The sequence below is a fragment of the Peromyscus maniculatus genome, chromosome 18 (genome assembly GCF_049852395.1).
Source record: "Peromyscus maniculatus bairdii isolate BWxNUB_F1_BW_parent chromosome 18, HU_Pman_BW_mat_3.1, whole genome shotgun sequence".
Taxonomy (NCBI): Eukaryota; Metazoa; Chordata; class Mammalia; order Rodentia; family Cricetidae; genus Peromyscus; species Peromyscus maniculatus.
The window spans coordinates 54,333,950-54,354,574 of record NC_134869.1 but is presented as its reverse complement, the minus strand read 5'-3'; the positions used below and the strand labels follow the sequence as shown (position 1 = coordinate 54,354,574).

Genomic DNA, 20,625 nt, shown 5'->3' with positions numbered 1-20,625 from the left:
TTGCCTGCATATTCAGATGTAGGATTCTCAGCTACTTCTTTAGTACCAAGTCTACCAGTGTGCTGCTGTGATAATAATGGATTAAACCTGTGAAACTCTAATCAGGTCTCAATAATTCTTTCTTTATGAGAATTGCCACCATCATGATGTATCTTCCTAGCAATAGAATACTGATGAAGACAGAAGATATTTTATTCTATTCTCTTGAGGGGAGTGAGAAAGGGTTTATTTCATACTACAACCTATATGTACATTGCCTAGAAAAGTCAGGGCAAGAATTCAGGGGCAGGAACTGATGCAGAGGCAGTAGAATAGTGCATCTTACTGACTTGCTCCTCGGGTCTTGCTCAGCTTCTTTTCTTATAGCACCCAATGCTGGGGATGCTGTTAATGTGTTGCTCTGATTGATTGATAAATAAAACACTGATTGGCCAGTAGCCAGGCAGGAAGTATAGTGTAGGTGAGATAAGGAGAGAGGAGAATTCTGGGACGTGGAAGGCTGCATGAGGAGACCTTGTAGCCACTGCCATGAGGAGCAGGATGTTAAGTACTACTGCAGGATTTGCAGGCGAGAGAGATTTGTCCAGACTGTGGGCCAGGCAGGACCAGGAGATAACCCTAGCTACAATCCAAGACCAATATCCCATAAGTGGCACCATCCATAGTGAGTTGGGCCCTCCCACTTCAATTATCAATCAAGAAAGTGCTCCCACAGTCTTGACAACAGACCAATCTGATGGAGGAATTTTCTTAATTAAGGTTCTTGATTTTCAAATGACTAACTTGTGACAGGCTGACATAAAACTAGTTGGCAAAAGATCAATATCAGGCTCAAAGCATTATTCACCTTCATATATCTGTAGCTGTGAACCAATACAAATCTTTTTATTCAATTTTAAGTTATCTCCAGAATTTTTTCCAGCACCAAGCTCAAATTTGAAGATTTTTTTTAACATGGGGCATTCGCAGAGCTTAGAGATCTAGCCTACAGTACTCATGAATGGATTAATATTGCTATGAAAAGGGTTTGTGAAGCTGGGCTTTTCTATCTCCTACCATGTCAGAACCAGTAAGAAGGCCATTAGCAGATCCTGACACCTTGATCTTCATTTCCAGAACTATGGGAAATAAATTTCCATCTTTAAAAAATTCTCTAATGTTCCATTTCTTTCACAAAACAATAAACTAAGGTAGTTTCTCTTCAGGAATCGTTTGATATGGGAAAACTCTACATATGTCTCATCACAGTTTTCCATGTTGAATGAATATATCATGAAAGAATGGGTTTTTGTTCATTTGTTTTTTTAAACTATTAATTTTTATTTCTTTTATTAATTATCTCCCCCCAGCCAATCAGTTTCTCCCTCCCTCCTTCCTCTCTCATCATAGTCCCTCTCTCTGTTGCAGATTATTTGTTTACACTGTGAAGATGTGTCTTTGCCAAGGTACCTTCTGATTGGTTTAATAAAGAGCTGAATGGCCAATAGCCAGGCAAGAAGAAGTTAGGCAGGATTTCCAGGGACAGAGAGGACTCTGGGAAGAAGAAGGGTGGAGTCACCAGCCAGATAGAGAGGAAACAGGAGCTTCAAAATGAAAGAGGTAATGCTATGTGACAAAATGTAGATTAATATAAACTGTTTAATTTAAATTATAAGAGCTAGTTGAGACAATCCTAAACTAAAGGCTAAGATTTCACAATTAATATTAAGTTTCCATGTCATTATTTGTGAGCTGGCAGCTGGTGAAAAGCTTGTTACACCCCCCAACTAAATTGTTACATTGACTACATATTTTAAAATATATTTGTTTGAGAATGTAAAAAATATGCACAAAACACATACATTTGATACTATAATGTGTGTTTTTTCATTACTTTTATTGAAAACAGATTTTTTTTCCCTTCAAATATCCTGGTTAGTAGAGTTTCCAATCCCTCTAACCTTGGAGCTCATTGCTACCTCCCCTCCCACTTAGATCCACCCCATTTCTGTCTCTCATTAGGAAACAAACAGGCTTCTAAGTGATAACAATAAAATAATATAAGATAAAACAAAAACTAACACATCAGAATTGGACAAAATGAACAAACAAAAGGAAAAGAGCCCAAGAGAAGGCACAAAAACAGACACACTCATCTGCACACTCAGGAATCCCATAAAAATGCTAAATTGGAGTCATAATCCATATACAAAGGACATGTAGGGTAAAAAGAGAAAAGAAAAAATATTGGTAAAATAAAATAAAAATAAAAAAGATAATCAAAAAATAAAAGTCATGGCACAACATTGTGAAAAAAGAAACCTCCAAAAATGTCATTGAGTTTGTTTTGTGTTGGCCATCTACTGCTGGGCATGCAGCCTACCCCTAAGAGTAGTTTGTTTCCCAGTGAGACTCCCTTGGAGGAAAGTAAGTTTTCACTTGCAAGTGGTTATCTATTGGAGATAGATTCTGGGTTAGGGATGGGGCCATGTGTCTACTTCTCCTTTCGGCTGTAGGACCCCAACTGGGCAGACCATGGAGGCCCTGTGCATGCTGCCTCAGTTCTGTGAGTTTATATGTGCACCAATTTTGTTCATCTCGAGGGCCTTGTTTTCTTTTCTTTTCTTCCTTATCTTTTCTTTTCTCTTTTCCTTCCTTCCTTCCTTCCTTCCTTCCTTCCTTCCTTCCTTCCTTCCTTCCTTCCTTCCTTCCTTCCTTTTCATTTTACACACCAATCATAGTTCCCATCCCTCCCTTTTTCTCACTTCCTCCTATCTTCCCCCCAGCCCACCTCCCATCCACTCCTCGTAGTGAGTAAGGCCTCTCTTGGGGAGTCAACACAGGCTGGCATACCAAGTTGGAACAGGACCAAGCCCCTCCTCTCTGCATCAAAGCTGAGCAAGGCATCCCACCATATGGAATGGGCTCAAAAAAGCCAGTTCATGTACCCTGGATAAGTCCTGGTCCAACTGCCAGGGACCCCACAAAAATGTCAAGCCACACAACTGTCACCCACATTCAGAGAGTCTAGTTCAATCCCATGCAGGTTCCCCAGCTGTCAGTCCAGAGTCAGTGAACTCCCACTAGTTCAGGTCTCAGCTGTCTCTGTGGTTTACCCCATCATGATCTTGATCCTCATTGTTTCTCTAATCCCTCTCTCCAACTGAACTCCAGGAGCTCAACCAAGTACTTGACTGTGGGTCTCTCCATCTGCTTCCATCAGTCACTGGATGTAGGTTCTATGATGACCATTATAGTACCAATCTGATTACAGGGGAAGGCCAGTTCAGGCACCCTCTCCACTATTGCTAGGAATCTTAGCTGGTATTATCCTTGTAGGTTCCTGGGGATTGCTAGCACCAAGTTTCTCCCTGTCCCCATAATGTCTCTCTCTGTCAAGGTATTTCTTTCATTGCTCTCCCTCTCTGTCCATTCCCCAACTCAGGAGGGCCTTATTTTCTTGGAGTCCTCCATTCTCCTGGCTCTTATACTCTGCCTCCTCTTGTGCTGGGTTTTCTGATCAAGGGGTGAAATTTGATGAAGACTTCCATTTACAGCTGAGTGTACCAAGGTCTCTCATTCTCAGCATAATGTCTGAGTCTGGGTCTCTGTATTTGTATCCATCTACCTCATGAGGAAGTTTCTCTTATGATAGATAGGCAAGGCACTGATCTATGAGTATAGTAGAATTTCATTAAGAGTAATTTTATTATTACATGTTGTTTTGTTTTGTTTTTTAGAACAGTAGTATTTGGTTTTACCCTAGGTCCCTGGACTATCTAGTCCTGATAACATAAGCAGTGTTGGATATGTGTTCCATCGTGTGGAGTGAGCCTTACATCAAGTCAGATATTTATTGGTTACTCCCACAAGCTTTGTGCCATCACTGCTCTATCATATCTTGTAGGCAGGACAACCTTTTAGATCAAAGGGGTTTTGGTTGATGTTTATCTTTCTCTTTTGGTATCTGCAGAGTAAAGGCTCTCTGTAGGAACCAGCTCAACTTCTCCATGTTTAATAAGTTGTGTAGGTGTTGTCTTCATCAGTGGGGCTTACCTCAGTTTGTGGAGAGAAACATAGACTGGGCAACAGCCTATGTTATATGAGGAATTCCATGGGACTTCAGCCAACAACTCAGTTAAATGTAATCCAATCCTGATACTGGAATATTCATTTGGTGACAAGAGATGTCCAGCTGGGGCTCTGTCTCTCCTACTATTTGGCAATTTCATTTAGGTCACCTTCATATATGAATATATTTTAGTAAGATTCTACTGTACTAGATTTTCATACTACTCCTCAAATGGCCCTTAATTTTAACTGTCTCTTCCCATATTTAGTTGTCCCTTTCCTCCCTTATCCCTGTTTTCTCCCCCTCTCCACTGATCCCCCTGTTACAGTTTCCCCCCACATGCCTAAAAACCTATTTTTCTGTTCCCCTTCCTGGAGACATCTTTATGTCTCTGCTGACTCCCTTACTCTGTATCTGCTCTCTGTGTCTCTGTAGCTTGGTTATCATTGACTTAACAGCTAACACTTAAATATAAGCAAATATGTGCCATGTTTGTCTTTCTGGGTCTGGGTTACCTCCTTTGAGATGATTGTCTTCTAATTGTGTCAATTTACCTGAGAATTTTATGATTTCTCTTTTTTAAAACAGATGATCATTACTACATTGTGTAAATACATCACATTTTTTTGTATCCATTTTACTGCTGAGAGACATCTACATTGTTTCCAATTTCTGGCTATCATTAATGCAGAAACAACGAATATGGTTGAGCAAGTGTCTCTGTGGTAGGATGAAGCATGCTTTGGGTTTATGCCCAAGAGTGGTGTAGCTGGATGTTGAGGTACATAGATTCTAATTTTTCTGAGGAACTGCCATGTTGATTTCTCCAGTAACTACAAGTTTACAATGCCACCAACAATGGATGAATAGTCCCATTTCTCTGCATTCTTACCAGCATGAGCTGTTACTTGTTTTATTGAGTTTAGTCATTCTGATGGGCGTACGAAATAGCAAAGTATTTTAGATTTGTATTTCCCTAGTGACTAAGGATGTTGAACATTGCTTTAAGTGTTTCTCAGCTATTCAAGTTTCCTTTACTGAGAATTCTCTGTTTAGATGTGTGCCCCATTTTTATTTGGGTTTTTGTTTTCCTGATATTTATGTTTTTGAGTTCTTTATATATTTTGGATATTATTCCTCTATCAGATAAGTAATTGGCCCATTCCATAGGCTGCTGTTTTGTCTGAATGACAGTGTCCTTTACTGTGCAGAAGCTTCTGAGTTTCATGAGCCCCATTTATTTATTGTTGATCTTAGTGCCTGTGTTGTCTGTGTTCTGTTCAGAAAGTCTTCTCCTGTGCCCATGAGTTCAAGGCTGTTCCTCACTTTCTCTTCTATCAGGTTCAGTGTATCTGGTTTTATATTGAGGTCTTTGATTCTTTTGGAGTATTTTTGTGGGGTGATAAACATGAATCTATTTGGATTCTTCTGAATACAGCTGTTGAGTTTTCAGTACCATTTGTTGAAGATGATGTCTTTTTTCCAGTGTGTATTTTTGGCTTTCTTGTCAAAAATCAGGTGTCTATTGTGTACGGATTTATGTCTGGGTCTTCAATTCTAATCTATTGATTAGTGAGTCTGTTTTTGTACCATGCCATTTTTATTACTATAGCTCTATAGTACAATTTGATATCAGAAATGTTAATACTTCCAGCAGTTTTTCTATTAGGATTGCTTTAGCTATCCTGTGATGTGTGTGTGTGTGTGTGTGTGTGTGTGTGTGTGTGTGTGTGTGTTTCTATTAGAAGCTGAAGTTTGTCTTTTCAAGATTTGTGAAGAATTGTGTTGGAATTTTGATGGAGGTTGCCTTGAGTGTACAGATGCTTTTGGTGGAATGGCCATTTTTACCATATTAATCCTATTGATCCAAGATCATGGGAGGTCTTTCCATGTTCTGATATCTTCTTCAATTTATTTCTTCAAATGTAATAAAAATGTGTCTTGTGTTTTAATTTTCAATTTGTAAGGCTAGCAAATACTTGTAGTTTTTTCCTTACAAAATTATACATCTTTTTCCAGTTGTTCATATACCTTAAACAAATGAAGTACAGTATTGTTCAAATTGCTATATCTTCTTATTTCTCAATTAAAATGAAAGTACTTTTTATTTTGTACATTAGGAATACATATTTCTGTCCTTTAGGTCTTCTGGGCTTACTATTTAGTTAGCTAAAGATTTCTATAAGTTTGAGCAATATTGTGTATTCATTGTTTCTCACTAACATTAAAGTTTTCTGATTAAATTCTAGGCTAAATTTGTGATAAATAAAATCAGTATAATTATGAAAAATTACATTTAAAGGGTAGGGTATGTTCAGAGTTAGATAGTCCTAGTTTTTTTTTTCTCTGAAGAATATTCTTATTCTCTATAGCTTATTGATCTTCAGATCACTTGTCCTAGTTCTCAGTATGTTATATGCTATACTAAAGAGCTTTCTTAGTGGTGTGTGTGTGTGTGTGTGTGTGTGTGTGTGTGTGTGTGTGTGTGTACATGCACACATGTGCATTGGGGAGCATGGGTGTGTGTGTGTGTGTGTGTGTGTGTGTGTGTGTGTGTGTGTCACAGAAATCAGATAGAAAATTGGTTGTCAGTCTTTCTTCACCTACCATCTTTTCTGAAAAAGAATTTTTATTGTTACCACTGTGGACACCAGGCTAGGTATCCTGACAACTTCCATAGATTCTTCTGTCTTCACAGACATCTTGCCATAGGACTTTTGAAATCACAAGCACATTCTATTGCATACAGCTTTATGTGACTTCTGGGAATCCAAATTCGGTAAGTACTTTATTCACTAAGCAATCTCCCCATCCAACTTTTATATTTTTAGATATTTGTTGTCAGGATATGTAATGACTTCAGAAGTAAATACTAACATACATACAACGTGAAGCTATGTACCATGTATTATCATATTGATTGACTATATAGTGAATATTAAAGGAAAATTTTAAGAAATTTTAAGAAAAATCACAGTTGTTTCATTGTTTAATTATTCTTGACTTAGTAGATAAATCACTTCTCATTTTTTTTTTACTAATTATTTTAGGTTGAAACTTATTTTTATAAATTGACATAGATAAGAAAATTACCTGTAATTTAAATACACAATATTTTGTATTCAATTATTTGGATTTCATAACTCAAAAGTTTCTTCAAATATTCCAGATAAAGATCCAATACTGTATATAAAAAAGATTTACTATTTTCATGTTATTTTTAACAACCTTTCAATGCCAAGAAAAAGCTACACAAATAAAGTAGAAATTACCAAAAAAATCATAAAAATACTTAAGAAATACATATTATGGGATTAGGTCTATTTTTTATATCAAGCATCAATATTTATTTAATAAGTATTTATCCAATGAACAATATTAGGTGTGTTACAAATAGTAAAAACAAAAATCTGATGCACTGACATCAGAAATAAGAGAAATGAGTAAGAGTTATTACGTTTTTGTTGGATAAAGACAGGGACTCCTAGAATCAGTATTTGTGAAATAATGTAATATTCTTTCAAAGATTCTTTATAATCAATGACTAATTTTAAATGCGGAAATACCTGTTCTGCTTGGAAGCACTGTAGCCTACTTTACTTATTTCTGAACTTCTTCATAGAAACTGAAATTAAAAGAGTCAATAGGAATCAGAAAATGAACAAACCCTAAACTCATCTCCCATGTATATTTTTCACAATTTCAGATTAATTAGTACTCAACTAACTAATTAGTATTCTATTAATTAGGGTGTTCTATGGGTTGACCAGGAATCAGTATTAAAAAGAGAAGCAAAACAACTTCCCAGGTGACTCCAGTGAGTCTCAGAAAGTACAGCAAACACTGACCTAATTGACCTCTGGGGCTTATTTTATTTTATTTTATATAGAAATATGTGTATATACAACAAATTTCTGATTTGCTTTCCTTGTTTGAGAGTATTATGCAACTGTATCAAAGGACTTCAGTTGTAGGAGGTACTTTTGGTTTCACATTTGATACTATAAAGAAGATATTCTTGAAGTTTGGACTGAAGACCCAGTGTAGAAATCTCTTCTGAAGCTAATGAGGTGAGGGCATGTGATTCATGGAAACAAACAGGTCTGCTTGGTGCATATGGTTTGATAGTTGAAGAATCTGTATGAAAGATAGAATATATTTGTTAGCTATTGTACTTTTCTAAATATGGCTTTTTAAAAAACAATAAGCTTTTTAAAAAGTGAGGCTTTTCAGGTAGCTAGACCTGGATTTCAAAAATTAAAAATTTAGTTTTTCTGATCTTATTTTACTTTAGCAAATAATTCCTGTTTCTCAGTTCATTCCCTCAAGTATGAATTATTTATTCAGTACTTCCAATTTTTTCCAGGGGTTAAACATTTTACTTAATTTTTATTTGTAAATTTGGGTCATACTTATGACAACCTATTGAGTCAATTTTCTAATTCACAAGTTACTGATAATAAAATAGAAACATATGGGTTTTAACCAAGTTGCTAAGATAACTCAGCCATTGGCAGAAAGAGCAGGGATTATAACCCAAATTTATATGAACCAAAATACCATGATTTAATGAACAAATATTTTGTCCTTCATAAAATATGGCAGAAACTAAGCCACTTTCATTTCTTCTGTCTTTGTTGTGCTTATAAATTATATGGGATTTTGAAATAAAAATGTTCAACTTCAAAGGTTCATTGAGTTCCTCAAAGAGAAAGAACTGCTTTTGTCAATCTGAAATTAAGTATGACAGTCAGGTTCCTAGGATTATAAAGTCTATTCTTCTACTTAGATTTAACTTTTCAGATATTTTTGTCATTAATTTTTGATTCAAGTACTTTTTGTTATTTAATAGTAAGCGTTTCTATTTACTAAAGAAGTAAACCAGAGCCTGTGTGATACAGACTTTAAAACTACGTATTTGTTTTGTGTTTTGTGAATATTTACAGAGCAAAGTAATTATAGTTGGAGAAGTTAATCATAAGTGTCAGCCATGACATTTTTACATAAACAAATAATTTATATGTCTAAAATAGTAAAAGAAAAGGAATGCTGGGCTTGGCTTCCCAATAAGAAGCCACTGGCCTTCAGAGATGAGCAATAAATGATACAGAAAACAGAGGTTAACTATGCAAGGGTGATTTTTCACTTGGATGACATTCTTCCAGGCTGGTACTTCTCCACCTTGTGAAACTGCAACTTCCTGTGTCCTAATGTCTTTACATACACATGATATTTTTATCTCTTTCATTTTTTTAGATTGTAATGTAATTACATCATTACCCATGTATGTTTCCTTCCTCCAACGTATCCCAGATACCTCTCCTTGCTCTCTTTCATATTTATAGTTTCTTTTCTTCATTTGTTGTGTTAAAAGAATCAAATTAACTGCATCTGGTGGTGGGGATGTAAATTCAACCAATTTCCCTTTTTTAAATTTTGAAGGATTATATGTGTATATGTTTAAGTATTTGACTACTATCTAATATTTTATGTGTTGGGGTCATTATAAATACTGCTGCATCATTCTCTGTTTCATGTAATCCTCACAACAGCCTCATACAGTAGGTATTATTAGCAGCTCCCATTCTACAGAAGAGGACTTTGATGTACTGAAAGTTTGGAAGTCATCTTAGAGTTACTTAAACTGAAAACTCTTAAGTGTCATGACATAGCTGGGTTGCATCCAATCCAAAATGTGCCTACCTCTACCTACTCATATTTCTCACCCTATAACAAGACTAATTATGTTAGAGCTAATGAATGGCTTCATTTCTGACACTAAATTGGCTAATCCAAATACAAAACTATTTTGTCAGATGAGTTATTAAAAATGCATCAATATATATTAGCATTTTTCCCAAAAGGAACCACAAGTTGACCACAGTGCCCTGTGATCTATTTTCTCAGATAGGTCTCAGTTATGAAACTGGAGCAGAGCAGAAATGACACCGAGCTGACAGAATTTATTCTACTGGGATTCTGGGTATCTCCAAAAGCACGGGTTCCCTTATTCTTACTGTTCTTGATTATCTATCTGATCATTGTATTGGGAAATATCAGCATGTTAATTGTCATTAAAATAGACTCCAGGCTTCATACACCTATGTATTTCTTTCTCCAAAATTTATCCTATTTAGATCTCTGCTATTCCACAGTCATTGCACCCAAAACTCTAGCTACTTTTTTCTCCAAGGAAAAGAAAATTTCATACAATGAATGTGCAACACAGTTCTTTTTCTTTGCTCTTTTTGTTGGGACAGAAGGTTTTCTTCTGGCCGTGATGGCATATGACCGCTTCTCAGCCATTTGCTCACCTTTCCTTTACACTGTACGCATGTCTCGGCCAGCTTGTATTCGTTTGGTGGCTGGCTCCTATATCTGTGGATGTATAAACTCGATGATACAAACAGGATTCACCTTCAGCTTGCGTTTCTGTGGAGAAAACAGGCTGGACCACTTTTTCTGTGATGTCCCAGCTCTGATTAAGATCTCATGTGTTGACACCTTTGTGAATGAGATCGTACTGTTCATTCTCTCTGCTCTCATCATCATCTCCACCACAACCATCATTCTGGTCTCCTATGGGTACATCCTTTCCACTGTCCTGAAGATCCCCTCCACCCATGGCAGGAGTAAGACCTTCTCCACTTGTGGTTCTCATATCACAGTGGTGAGCTTATTCTACGGAACTGTGTTCTTCATGTATGCCCAGCCTGGGTCCATCTCCTCACCAGAGAAGAATAAGATCGTGGCTGTGTTCTATACACTTATCATCCCAATGCTGAATCCTCTGATTTATAGTTTAAGAAATACAGAGGTAAAAAATGCTTTGAAGAAGACATTGCTGAGAAAAATACCTTGACATTGACTTTCAGTTTCCCTCAAAACTGTGGAATCAACTAAAAGCAACATTATCAATAATTTATGAAACAGCTCAATCAAAGGTATCTCAAAATTTTGGATATTAAATTTTATTTTTTACTTTTAGTGATTCATATATACTATATTTTCATTTTTTATTCTATAAAACAATAGTGTCATATCTAGGTATTACATAATTTAAAAACTATAATCAAATGCATTACTACCAAATTAAATACATATTAAAATGATTAAAAACTGTTTCCACAGTTGTCCTAATAAATGTTTAGTCAATATCATTTATGCTTGTCTAATTAGTTCATATTTATGTGACTTATTTCAAAATTTTATATCTAAATTAAACTATGCATTTTCCACTACGTTTGAAAAATGATTTCTATGAAATAACATAAAATATTTTCTCATAATAATTTGAGTCTTTCAGTGTCTGTGGACACTCATATTCTCTCATTATATGCTGGAACTTTCATCCTATTTTCTCCCTTAGACATGCCAAGCATTTTGCTGTGAGGTTCATTTTGAGTTTCATATCATTTTTTTTTAACATTTTGTGGTAGTGTATCAAGTTGTTACACATGTCTTTACTTTTGTTTTATTTTGCTGAAGTATATTCAAAATTATGAAAGCATCAAAATTAATGAATAAGCTGAATATATTAGTGTGATATCTGCATACAAATCTTCATGCCATATAATTATTTTCCTAGGGTTTTCTGATTTTTATTAACTTTCTTTTTATGAGTTTAAATATTGAATAATGTTAGCTACATGAATTGTGCTGGAGTTGTACAGTCATCAATATAAATGTACATTTATTTTTCATTTTTCATATGTTCTTATTTTGTAGTGTGTAGTGTTGCCTCCACCACAGGACTGTTTAAAAGGATTTCTTATTTCAGCATAGTCTATATACTTGACCTATTCCTTCTTAATTTTTTTCTTAGGTAAAAGCACTGAAAATGATCTTGGGGGAAATTATTATTATTTTTAATTATTTTGTGCAGTGGGAGGATCGGGTCAGGGCTAGCTCTCCTGCACTACATCACCTCTTGCATTGAAGGGCTGTGAGCTGTGAAGGGGACGCTCTCCCATGAGGGTAGACCCAGCCCTTTCACTCTCATGGCTTCAGGTGGCAGCCCTGATCACGGGCATCTGCGTGGATTGTAGTGGTACCACGGGCAATAGATATCAACAAGGCCCTTGGCCATATCAGGAATATTAATGCACTAATAGCCCTCAGTGGCTGCAAGGACCAGCAGCCTCAACATGATCTCAGATGGTTACACATGCCACTTACACCAGCTTGGCTTCCTGAGACAGCATATCCTGAGGACATCACCAAGGCATTAGGCAGCAACACAGACTATATATGTCCACATGGATCTCAACATGGCCTCTGGAAGCACCACGGACCAAGGTGGTCCTTCGTGGAGGTCCAGTCCAGAAAGTGAACTTTTCTTCATCTCGGGCCTCCATCATTGTCCAGAGCCAGGGTGATCCTGTAGCTGGGTGGCAGGTTCAGGGCGAGTGTGCAGCTGCATAAGCTACAGGCTGTTGTACACCATCCCCCTGACCCTACTGGGCGATGACGGTATGTAGACTTCAACCCTCTCATCTGTCATCGCCATCATGTCGATGTTTCATCCCTTTCCTAAGAGCATTCTCTGCTCCATTTTTCTCCCCCCCACCCTCCATCACATATTTGTTGTAGAGGCACATGCCCACCTTGGGCTGAGAGGCCAGGGCAGCACTTATGTGTCTTGGGCCCTTAGGCTGGGGTAATTGTGTTTTGGGAAATTTTTTTTTTAATATGGAAAATACTGATGATTTAATATTAGAAAATTCAGAGTAATAGGAAAAATTTCTCAAAAGATTTAAAGTAAGCCTTAGAAAAAGCATTTTATTTTATAATGACACACCACCATATGACACTTAAAAAATAAATATGAAACTCAAAATGAAGTTTATAGTAAAACCATTTGCATGTCTAAGGGAGAAAATAGCATGAAATTCTCAGGATATAATGAGAAAGTATATCTGCAGATATTGTGAGTCTCAAATAACAATGAGAAAATATTTTATGTCATTTTATAGAAAATAATTTTTCAAATTTAGAGGGGAGTACATAATTTTAATTCAAAGGTCACAAAAATTTAGGAATAGTTTAGCAAGACTTATATATGACCTTTACATAGAAATTATAAAATTAGGTCAACCATATGATGGTATATAAGTTGTTCAAAATTTATAAAAGGTACCAGCCTTGTAAGAATATAAATGTACACACGAATATGGTAAAAATTAAGAAAGTTTGACTGGGTGAAAAATAAGACATTTTGGACTATTAAAAAGTATAAAATACAGAAAAGAAAAGTATAGGGGCTGGAGAGATGGCTCAATGGTTAAGAGCAGTGGCTGCTCTTCCAGAGGTCCTGAGTTCAATTCCCAGCAACCACATGGTGCTCAAAACCATCATCTGTAATGAGATCTGGTGCCCTCTCTGGCCTGCAGGCAAACATGCAGGCAGAACATTGTATACATAATAAATAAATAAATCTTAAAAAAAGAAAAGAAAAGTATAAAGTACAAGTTGGAATAATTTGTTCACAGGACATAAAAATAATAGATTATTTGCCACTGCCAACCACAGGTGTCGGGGGCTCTTGGGAACAGGGGTGACCAGCTTCTCCAGAGCAATGTTCTTCCACCTTCATTCTGCATTTCGCTTAGCATCCACGTTTATATCTGCTGCTGTCCCACAGCCAGCAGGACAGCCCCACGTGCTGCCAGCCAGTTTTTGCCACCATGCTCAAGAATAAATGAAAAAGAGATAAAAACAAATCTGGAGGTAGGTCTGAGAACAAATCTGAAAAGCGAGAGCTGGTGCTCAAGTGTCCAAGAATATAAGTACTCAGGTCCTCAAAATGTTAGGAAACAATAATCAGATACAATGTGTTTGGGTATAAATACTTCAGACATGCTATTGGCAGGCCTCTGAGAGTAGCAAGATAGCAACGTCTATGCAGTTCTGAAACACAACACAGCTGAAGCTAGGGTTCTGAAGCATATTGTGAGCTTCCATTGTGCCCAAATCAATGAAACCAATACATGTGCTCATGGAGATGATGGAGAAATTCAGTTTGATGACACTGGAGCTGATGATGAAGACATTGATAGCATCTAAAAAGAACTCTACATTTTACATCTCAGTCTTTCCAAAGACAGTCCTCAAGTTTCTAATACAGCCAAAAACCCAGAGAAACATTTCGCTATCTTGAATGTAATCTGTTGAGACAGACTTTATTTGCTACTAAAGTCTCTTCCTTCAAAGCTGATACTACCAAATTATCCTAACTGAAATATCAACCCCACCTTCTTCACTTGAGGTAATGAAACTTAAGAACACCATGTGAGGAAAAAATTACATACTGAACTTAAGAAGATCATACAAGAAAAAAAATTAACAACTTTTATATACTGAATTTTATAACAAACACACAGCTAACTAATATGAAAAAAGCCATCATTATTAACGCACATTTCATAAAACAATAAAGTCTCTGTCTTGGAGTGTTTTATAACAATCATGATTGGAGATGTAGAAAACAAAATTACCATAAAATTCAATTTTATTTACATTTCATTTGATAGGAATTCCAACCATGCCCTTGGTCACTTGGTCACGTAGTCTCGAGGACATAACCACGTGATCTCTGCACATGAGCCTGTGTGCAGGTGCGACCTGGCCTTTATAAGGTGGTGCCATGCACCCCCTCCCCCCCCCCCCCCGCCCGAACCTCTCTGTCTCTCTTTCTGCCAGACCTGGCTCTCCCTCCTATCCCCTCTTCTTTCTAATAAAGCCCATTCTAACTCTGGTAACCATGGCTGGTGACTCTTCCACAGAACAACCAGTGCCGTTTATCTTTTCACCATTGATTAAAAATTCAATGTCTGATCATACCAGGGCCAGAGGTCATGTGGCCTTAACAAAAACAAATTTGTCTTCAATAAGAGAATTGCTTTTTTTATGTGATAGAAAAATCTAAATCTTACCTATGATCTTCTAAGGCATCATATCCTTTAAATTTATATATAAAACTGAAATTACATCTGTGTACATATCCATAATATATGAACATAGATGAGTATCCTTATAATACTGTTATAATGACTAGGAAAGTTTACAGAAGGGTTCATGGGTAAAAATTAGACTGAAATTACAGGTGTTCTAGAAGCTCTATGTTGCTTTTGTATATAAGTGAAAGCAGATTGAAAGATTGTATGTTTCCTATGGTGGGGCACCTCAGCACTTCCTCTCCTTAATAAATATACAAAAGAAAACATTGCCTAACTACTAAAGAAGATACTGGCAGTCCACTCCATCCAGGGGAGCAAGTAAACTAACAACAGATATTCACCTATCCATTCTCTCCTCCAAATTCAATCCCCCAGGCTAGTCCTCAGCTCTGTAGCAAAATCCATGCTGTGGTCCCCCCTTCCTCTCTGATCCTAACTTTCAATAAATCGCATAGACCTCCTCCAACCTTCCCTAGCCCCTCATCCCATTATTCCAGCCTCCAACACCAGCAGGGTTCCTCCTAGCCACCCTAGCCTGAAAAAGAATTAGCTAACAGCACATCTTCACCTCTTTTTCTTATCCTCCAAATTCAATACTCAGGTTCATCCCCAGCTCTGTAACAGATAACCTGCAATGGTCTCCCTTCCTGTCCCTGTCTCCAGCAGATCACACAGATCTTCCCCTCCAACTTTTCTTCCTCACTCGTCCTATTATCCCAGTGCCCAACTCCAGCAGGCTTTCCCTGAGAATCTGCAGGACACTCCAACCAGGGAAACAGGTAGCTTAACTGGGGATCTTCACCTTCCCCTCCTTTCCTCCTAACTCCAATCCCACATTCCTAACCTCATCTCTGTAGCAGACCACCTGTTACAGCCTCTCCCTCCTTTCTGCCCCTATCTCCAGCAGATCATGCAGATATGCTCTAATATTCCTTCTTACTCACCCTGTTATCCCACCCCCCCAAATTCAGCAGGCATTCTCTAAGAATTCTCTAACCAAGCATGCCAGAGAAGCAAGTAGGCCAGCAAAACAGCCATCCCCACCTCTTTAGTAGGCTACCTGTTGTGGCCTCTAGTCACTCTCTGTACCCACTCCAAGAGGACTAAGCAGATACAAGTAGAACACCCTGATTTGCTTTCCTTCCCTCTGTGGACTCCCTAAGCCATCCTCATAGTCCATCACCATTCCAAAGTGTTAGCTCCCAATATCTAGAAGCATATTTTACCCAGAACCCTCAGTGCCCACACATGTCAGAAGAATTTCCTACCAGGCAACACACAGTGCCACCACACTTTCCTAAGATACAGAGGGGCAACAGAAACCAAGGAACAAAAAGACCCACCCAACAAAGACAAGACCATATATCAGCAACAAGAATTACAATATTCCCAACCCCAGATGCCTAGATGCCAGACTAAAAACACAATCAATAGAAGCCAGGACAATATGTCTCCACTACTCTTGTGGGCCACAAGAATATATTATAGAGATTCAGCTGGATATTAAAGCTGTAAGAATTCTGTATATGCGCAGCTCAGGGTCTTGTCTGGCACCTTATTAGGTCATCAGCGGGCAACTGCATCCTAGCCATGCACCCCCAAGCATTCTCTAAATCTCTCCCTCCCTTCCTTCCTCCCTCCCTCCCTCCCTCCCTCCCTCCCTCCCTCCCCCCTCCTTCCCCCTCCTTCCCCCCTCCCTCCCTCCCCCCCCCCCTCTCTCCTTCTCCTAATGAAGCTCTAAAAGGTACCACTGGGTTCTGTCGTGACTGTGCCTTTCCGCCTCTGACCAAACCAGTGCCGCGGTAACCAGCACCAGCCACCAGCGCTGTATACCCTTTCAAAAGCTATACCTAGAAATTTCAAGGAATTTTTCTAGTGGAAGCCATTTATCACAGAATATTTGGTGTTATCCAGTTTTTAATATTTTAGCTGTCTTCTGCTATGAAATTCTTGTATGCCCAAATACTCTCAGAGCATTTGGCAAACAGTTCAGCTTCTCAGACTGCTGAACCTCTAGGTAACTAACTCTTCCCACCCCAGCTAGGAGACAAGCAGGCTGTAGATGCATAGCTTTGCTTCTTATGCAAATCAAGTTCAGATCTTCCCCCTCTTTCTCACTGCCCCAGAGCAACTTCTTAGATCAAAGGGTTTCCTCTCACCAGGTGCTTCAAGCTGTGATGCAGATTGACTAGCTAACAGTACTCTTCCCTTGCCCTGTCAGAAAACTGGTAGCAGAGAAAAATAGTGGCAGTTTTATTTTTAGTGACTTATAGATTTCTTTACCTATCACCTGTAAGTTTGTAGTTTGAGCACATTTATGATAGACTCGTAATGATTTCACCTAACCACAGTATGGATATATTTCTAGCACATAAATTCCTTCTCTGATTTATTCCAGCTCCCATCTAGTGCCACCCTTATTCTCTCCCATTTTTGGGTTGCAAATGAAGTTGCCACAAAGCTTCGGGTGGGGACCTTGCAATTCTTATGTTGTATTGTAAACATGAGGGTGTTGCTGTCTTGGGAAAGATATAGACAGGTCCCAAGAGAACTGGGCAGAAATATGGTGGCAGGCACAGAACCCCATGGCCAGAGAGAAGAGAGGAAGACAGAGATTCTGTACAGGGTAAGGCTGATCTCTTGTAGAGTTTATCAGGGCCAGGGGTAAGGAGCCAGGGAGCATAGATGGAGGACTAAGTAACAGAGGACAAAGATGAGACCAAAAGCATAAGGGCTTAGTTATTACCAGGCCCATGAGGGGACAGAGACTCAGGACGGAACTGAAGCTGTATAGATAGAGTTTTGTCATGAAGGAATAAAGTAAATGAACAAAGAGCATAGTGTAGGTAGATTCCTTTCCCTCAGATGCCCCACACCTAATGCAGCATCTTCTTCAGGACTCCGGGAGGAATTTTCACAGGGCAGGCCTTGGGAAAATTCTGTTATCTTTACACTACAGCCCAGCAACCCTGCAAGAGTATGCACTGAGTATCACAACATAGCTGAAGCACAAGAAAATACCTTAAGATAACATCTATGAATATAGTAGAAGTCCTTAGGAAGAAATGAATAAATCCCTTACAGATCTATGAAAACACAGAGAGGGGAAGAAAATAAATGAAACAGTTCAAGACCTGAAAGTGGAAATAAAATCAATAAGGAAAATCCAAACTGAGGGAAATATGGAGATAAAAAATTTAGAAATCAAACAACCTCAGGGGCAAGCCAAACCATCAAAATAAAAGAGATGGGAGACAGAATCTCAAGCACTAAGGAAGAAATGGATTCTTTGGTAAAAGAAAATGTTAAATATATATATATATATATATATATATATATATATATATATATATATATATTTATAAAACATTCAGGAAATCTGGGAAGATATGGAAAGATTAAATCTAATGATAACAGGAATAGAGGAAAGAGAAGAAACACAGGTTAAAGGTCCAGAAAATATTTTCAAAAAATTGTAAAAGAAAATTTCCTTAACCCAAAGAAGGAGATGCCTATAAAGCTACAAGAAGCATACAGAATATCAAATAGACTGGACCTGAAAAGAGATTCCCCTTGGCACATAATAATCAAAACATTAAGCATACAGAGCAAAGAAAGAATATTAAAGACTGCAAGGGAAAATGTAATATATATACCCTGTCCTTTTAGAATAACACCTGACTTTTCAATGGAGATTCTAAAAGCCAGAAGGGCTAGTCAGATGTTCTACAGACCCTAGGAGACATAGATGCTAACCAAGACTGCTATATCCAACAAAACTTCCAATCACAGTTGTAGCTAGAGTTTTCCTGCCTTGCCCACAGTCAGGACAAATCTTTGACACCTGCTAGTCCCACAGCCGCTCAGACACAACCAAGTAAACACAGAGACTTATATTGCTTACAAACTGTATGGCCGTGGCAGGCTTCTTGCTAACTGTTCTTATAACTTAAATTAATCCATTTCCACAAATCTATACCCTGCCACATGGCTTGTGGCTTACCGGCTTCTTTTCATTCTGCTTGTCCTGGCGGCGGCTGGCAGTGACTCCTTCTGCCTTCCTGTACTTTTATTTCTCCTCTCTGTTAGTCCCGCCTATACTTCCTGCCTAGCCAAGGCCAATCAGGTTTTATTTATTGACCAATCAGAGCAACTTGACATACAGACCATTCCCCAGCACAGCCAAGTGCAGACCATATCAGACATCTGCACTCAGGCTCGTGGTCCAAAACATCCTCTATGTGGACCTGCTGGGTAAAGCCATGAGGAACCCAAGAACGGGCTCCCACAGGACATATAGAACATCCCACAGCACACAATAGATGATGGAAATAAGATATTACATGATAAAGCTAAATCTGAACAATATCTGTTAGTTATTTGGCGGTGCTCTTACCCTGTGAGGAAATGTCACAAAACACGACAGAATCCTCTTAACAACAGTTTTATTAAGATAAGAGAGACAGACAAGTGTGCTCAGGCCTGAGGAAGAGACAAGTGCATGGAGAAGAAGAAGGAAGCTGGGATATGGCGCTGGCTTATAAAGGCTGGGTTGCGCAGGTGTACACAGGTCCATGTGGCTACTCCATGAACGCATGTAGATCACATGGTTGCGTTGCAGGCTCTTATGCAACCATGCAAAGCCATGGGGTCCTGGTCACGGAGATGCCTTGACCTGGAAATGGCTATTTTGACCTGGAACTGGCTAGGTGGAAGTGTCTAGGTCCACCAGACATGCCCAATCGTGGGGGCATGTTGTGAATCTATCAATATCTATCTACAAAACCAGTCTTACAGAAGGCACCAGAAGGAAAACACTAACCTACAGAGATTAACATATCTCAGAGACATTTCTCAACATCAATGGGGTCAATTCCTCAATAAAAAGAAACAGGCCAACAGAATGGATGTGAGGACAGTATCCATCCTTCTGCTGCATCCAAGAAACATACCTTATCGTCAAGGATAGACATCACCTCAAGGTAAAAGAATGGACAAAGATACTCCAAGCAAATGGACCTAAAAAACATGTTGGTGTATTCATTTGGTTATCTGATAAAATTATTTCATACCAAAACTAATCAGAAAAGAGAGGGAAGGACACTCCATGCTCAGAAAAAAAAAAATCTACCAAGATGACATTTCAATTCTTAACATTTGTGCCCAAAACACAAGGGCACCCTCTTTTGTAAAATAAATACTACTACAGGTTAAATCCCATATGGACCTCATCCACTGATAGTAGGAGACTTCAATATCCAATTCTCACCAATACGCAGGCTATCAAGACAAAGATTAAATAGAGAAATACTGGAGCTAACTAATGTTATAAACCAAATGGACCTAACAAATACTTATGGAACATTTCACATAAAACAATATACCTCTTTCTCAGCATCTCAGGGAACCTTCACCAAAATTGACCACATGCTTGGACACAAAGCAAGTCTCAATAGACATAAGAAAACTGAAATAACACTATTGATGTAACTAACCGTCTTATTAAATAAGAAACACAGAAACAATGTAAAGGAGAAAGCCGAGAGGTCAGAGCTCAGAGCTAAAATCTCACCCTTCCTCCTGCTGTCCCAGCTTCGCGAAAGAGACCTACTTCCT

At 38.2% G+C, this 20,625-nt stretch overlaps 1 protein-coding gene across 1 annotated transcript; it reads left to right on the top strand.

Annotated features, from left to right (window-relative positions):
* Positions 1-9,971: 9,971 nt before the first annotated feature.
* LOC102918762 (olfactory receptor 9S13-like) lies at positions 9,972-10,913 on the top strand. Its single transcript, XM_006996599.1, has one exon. It carries the CDS (start codon positions 9,972-9,974, stop codon positions 10,911-10,913), a length of 942 nt encoding a protein of 313 aa, XP_006996661.1.
* Positions 10,914-20,625: the final 9,712 nt, after the last annotated feature.

What these genes read in the sequence shown, in the direction of transcription:
- LOC102918762 (XM_006996599.1), top strand. Translation starts at nt 9,972, where the DNA reads ATGAAACTGGAGCAGAGCAGAAATGACACCGAGCTGACAGAATTTATT.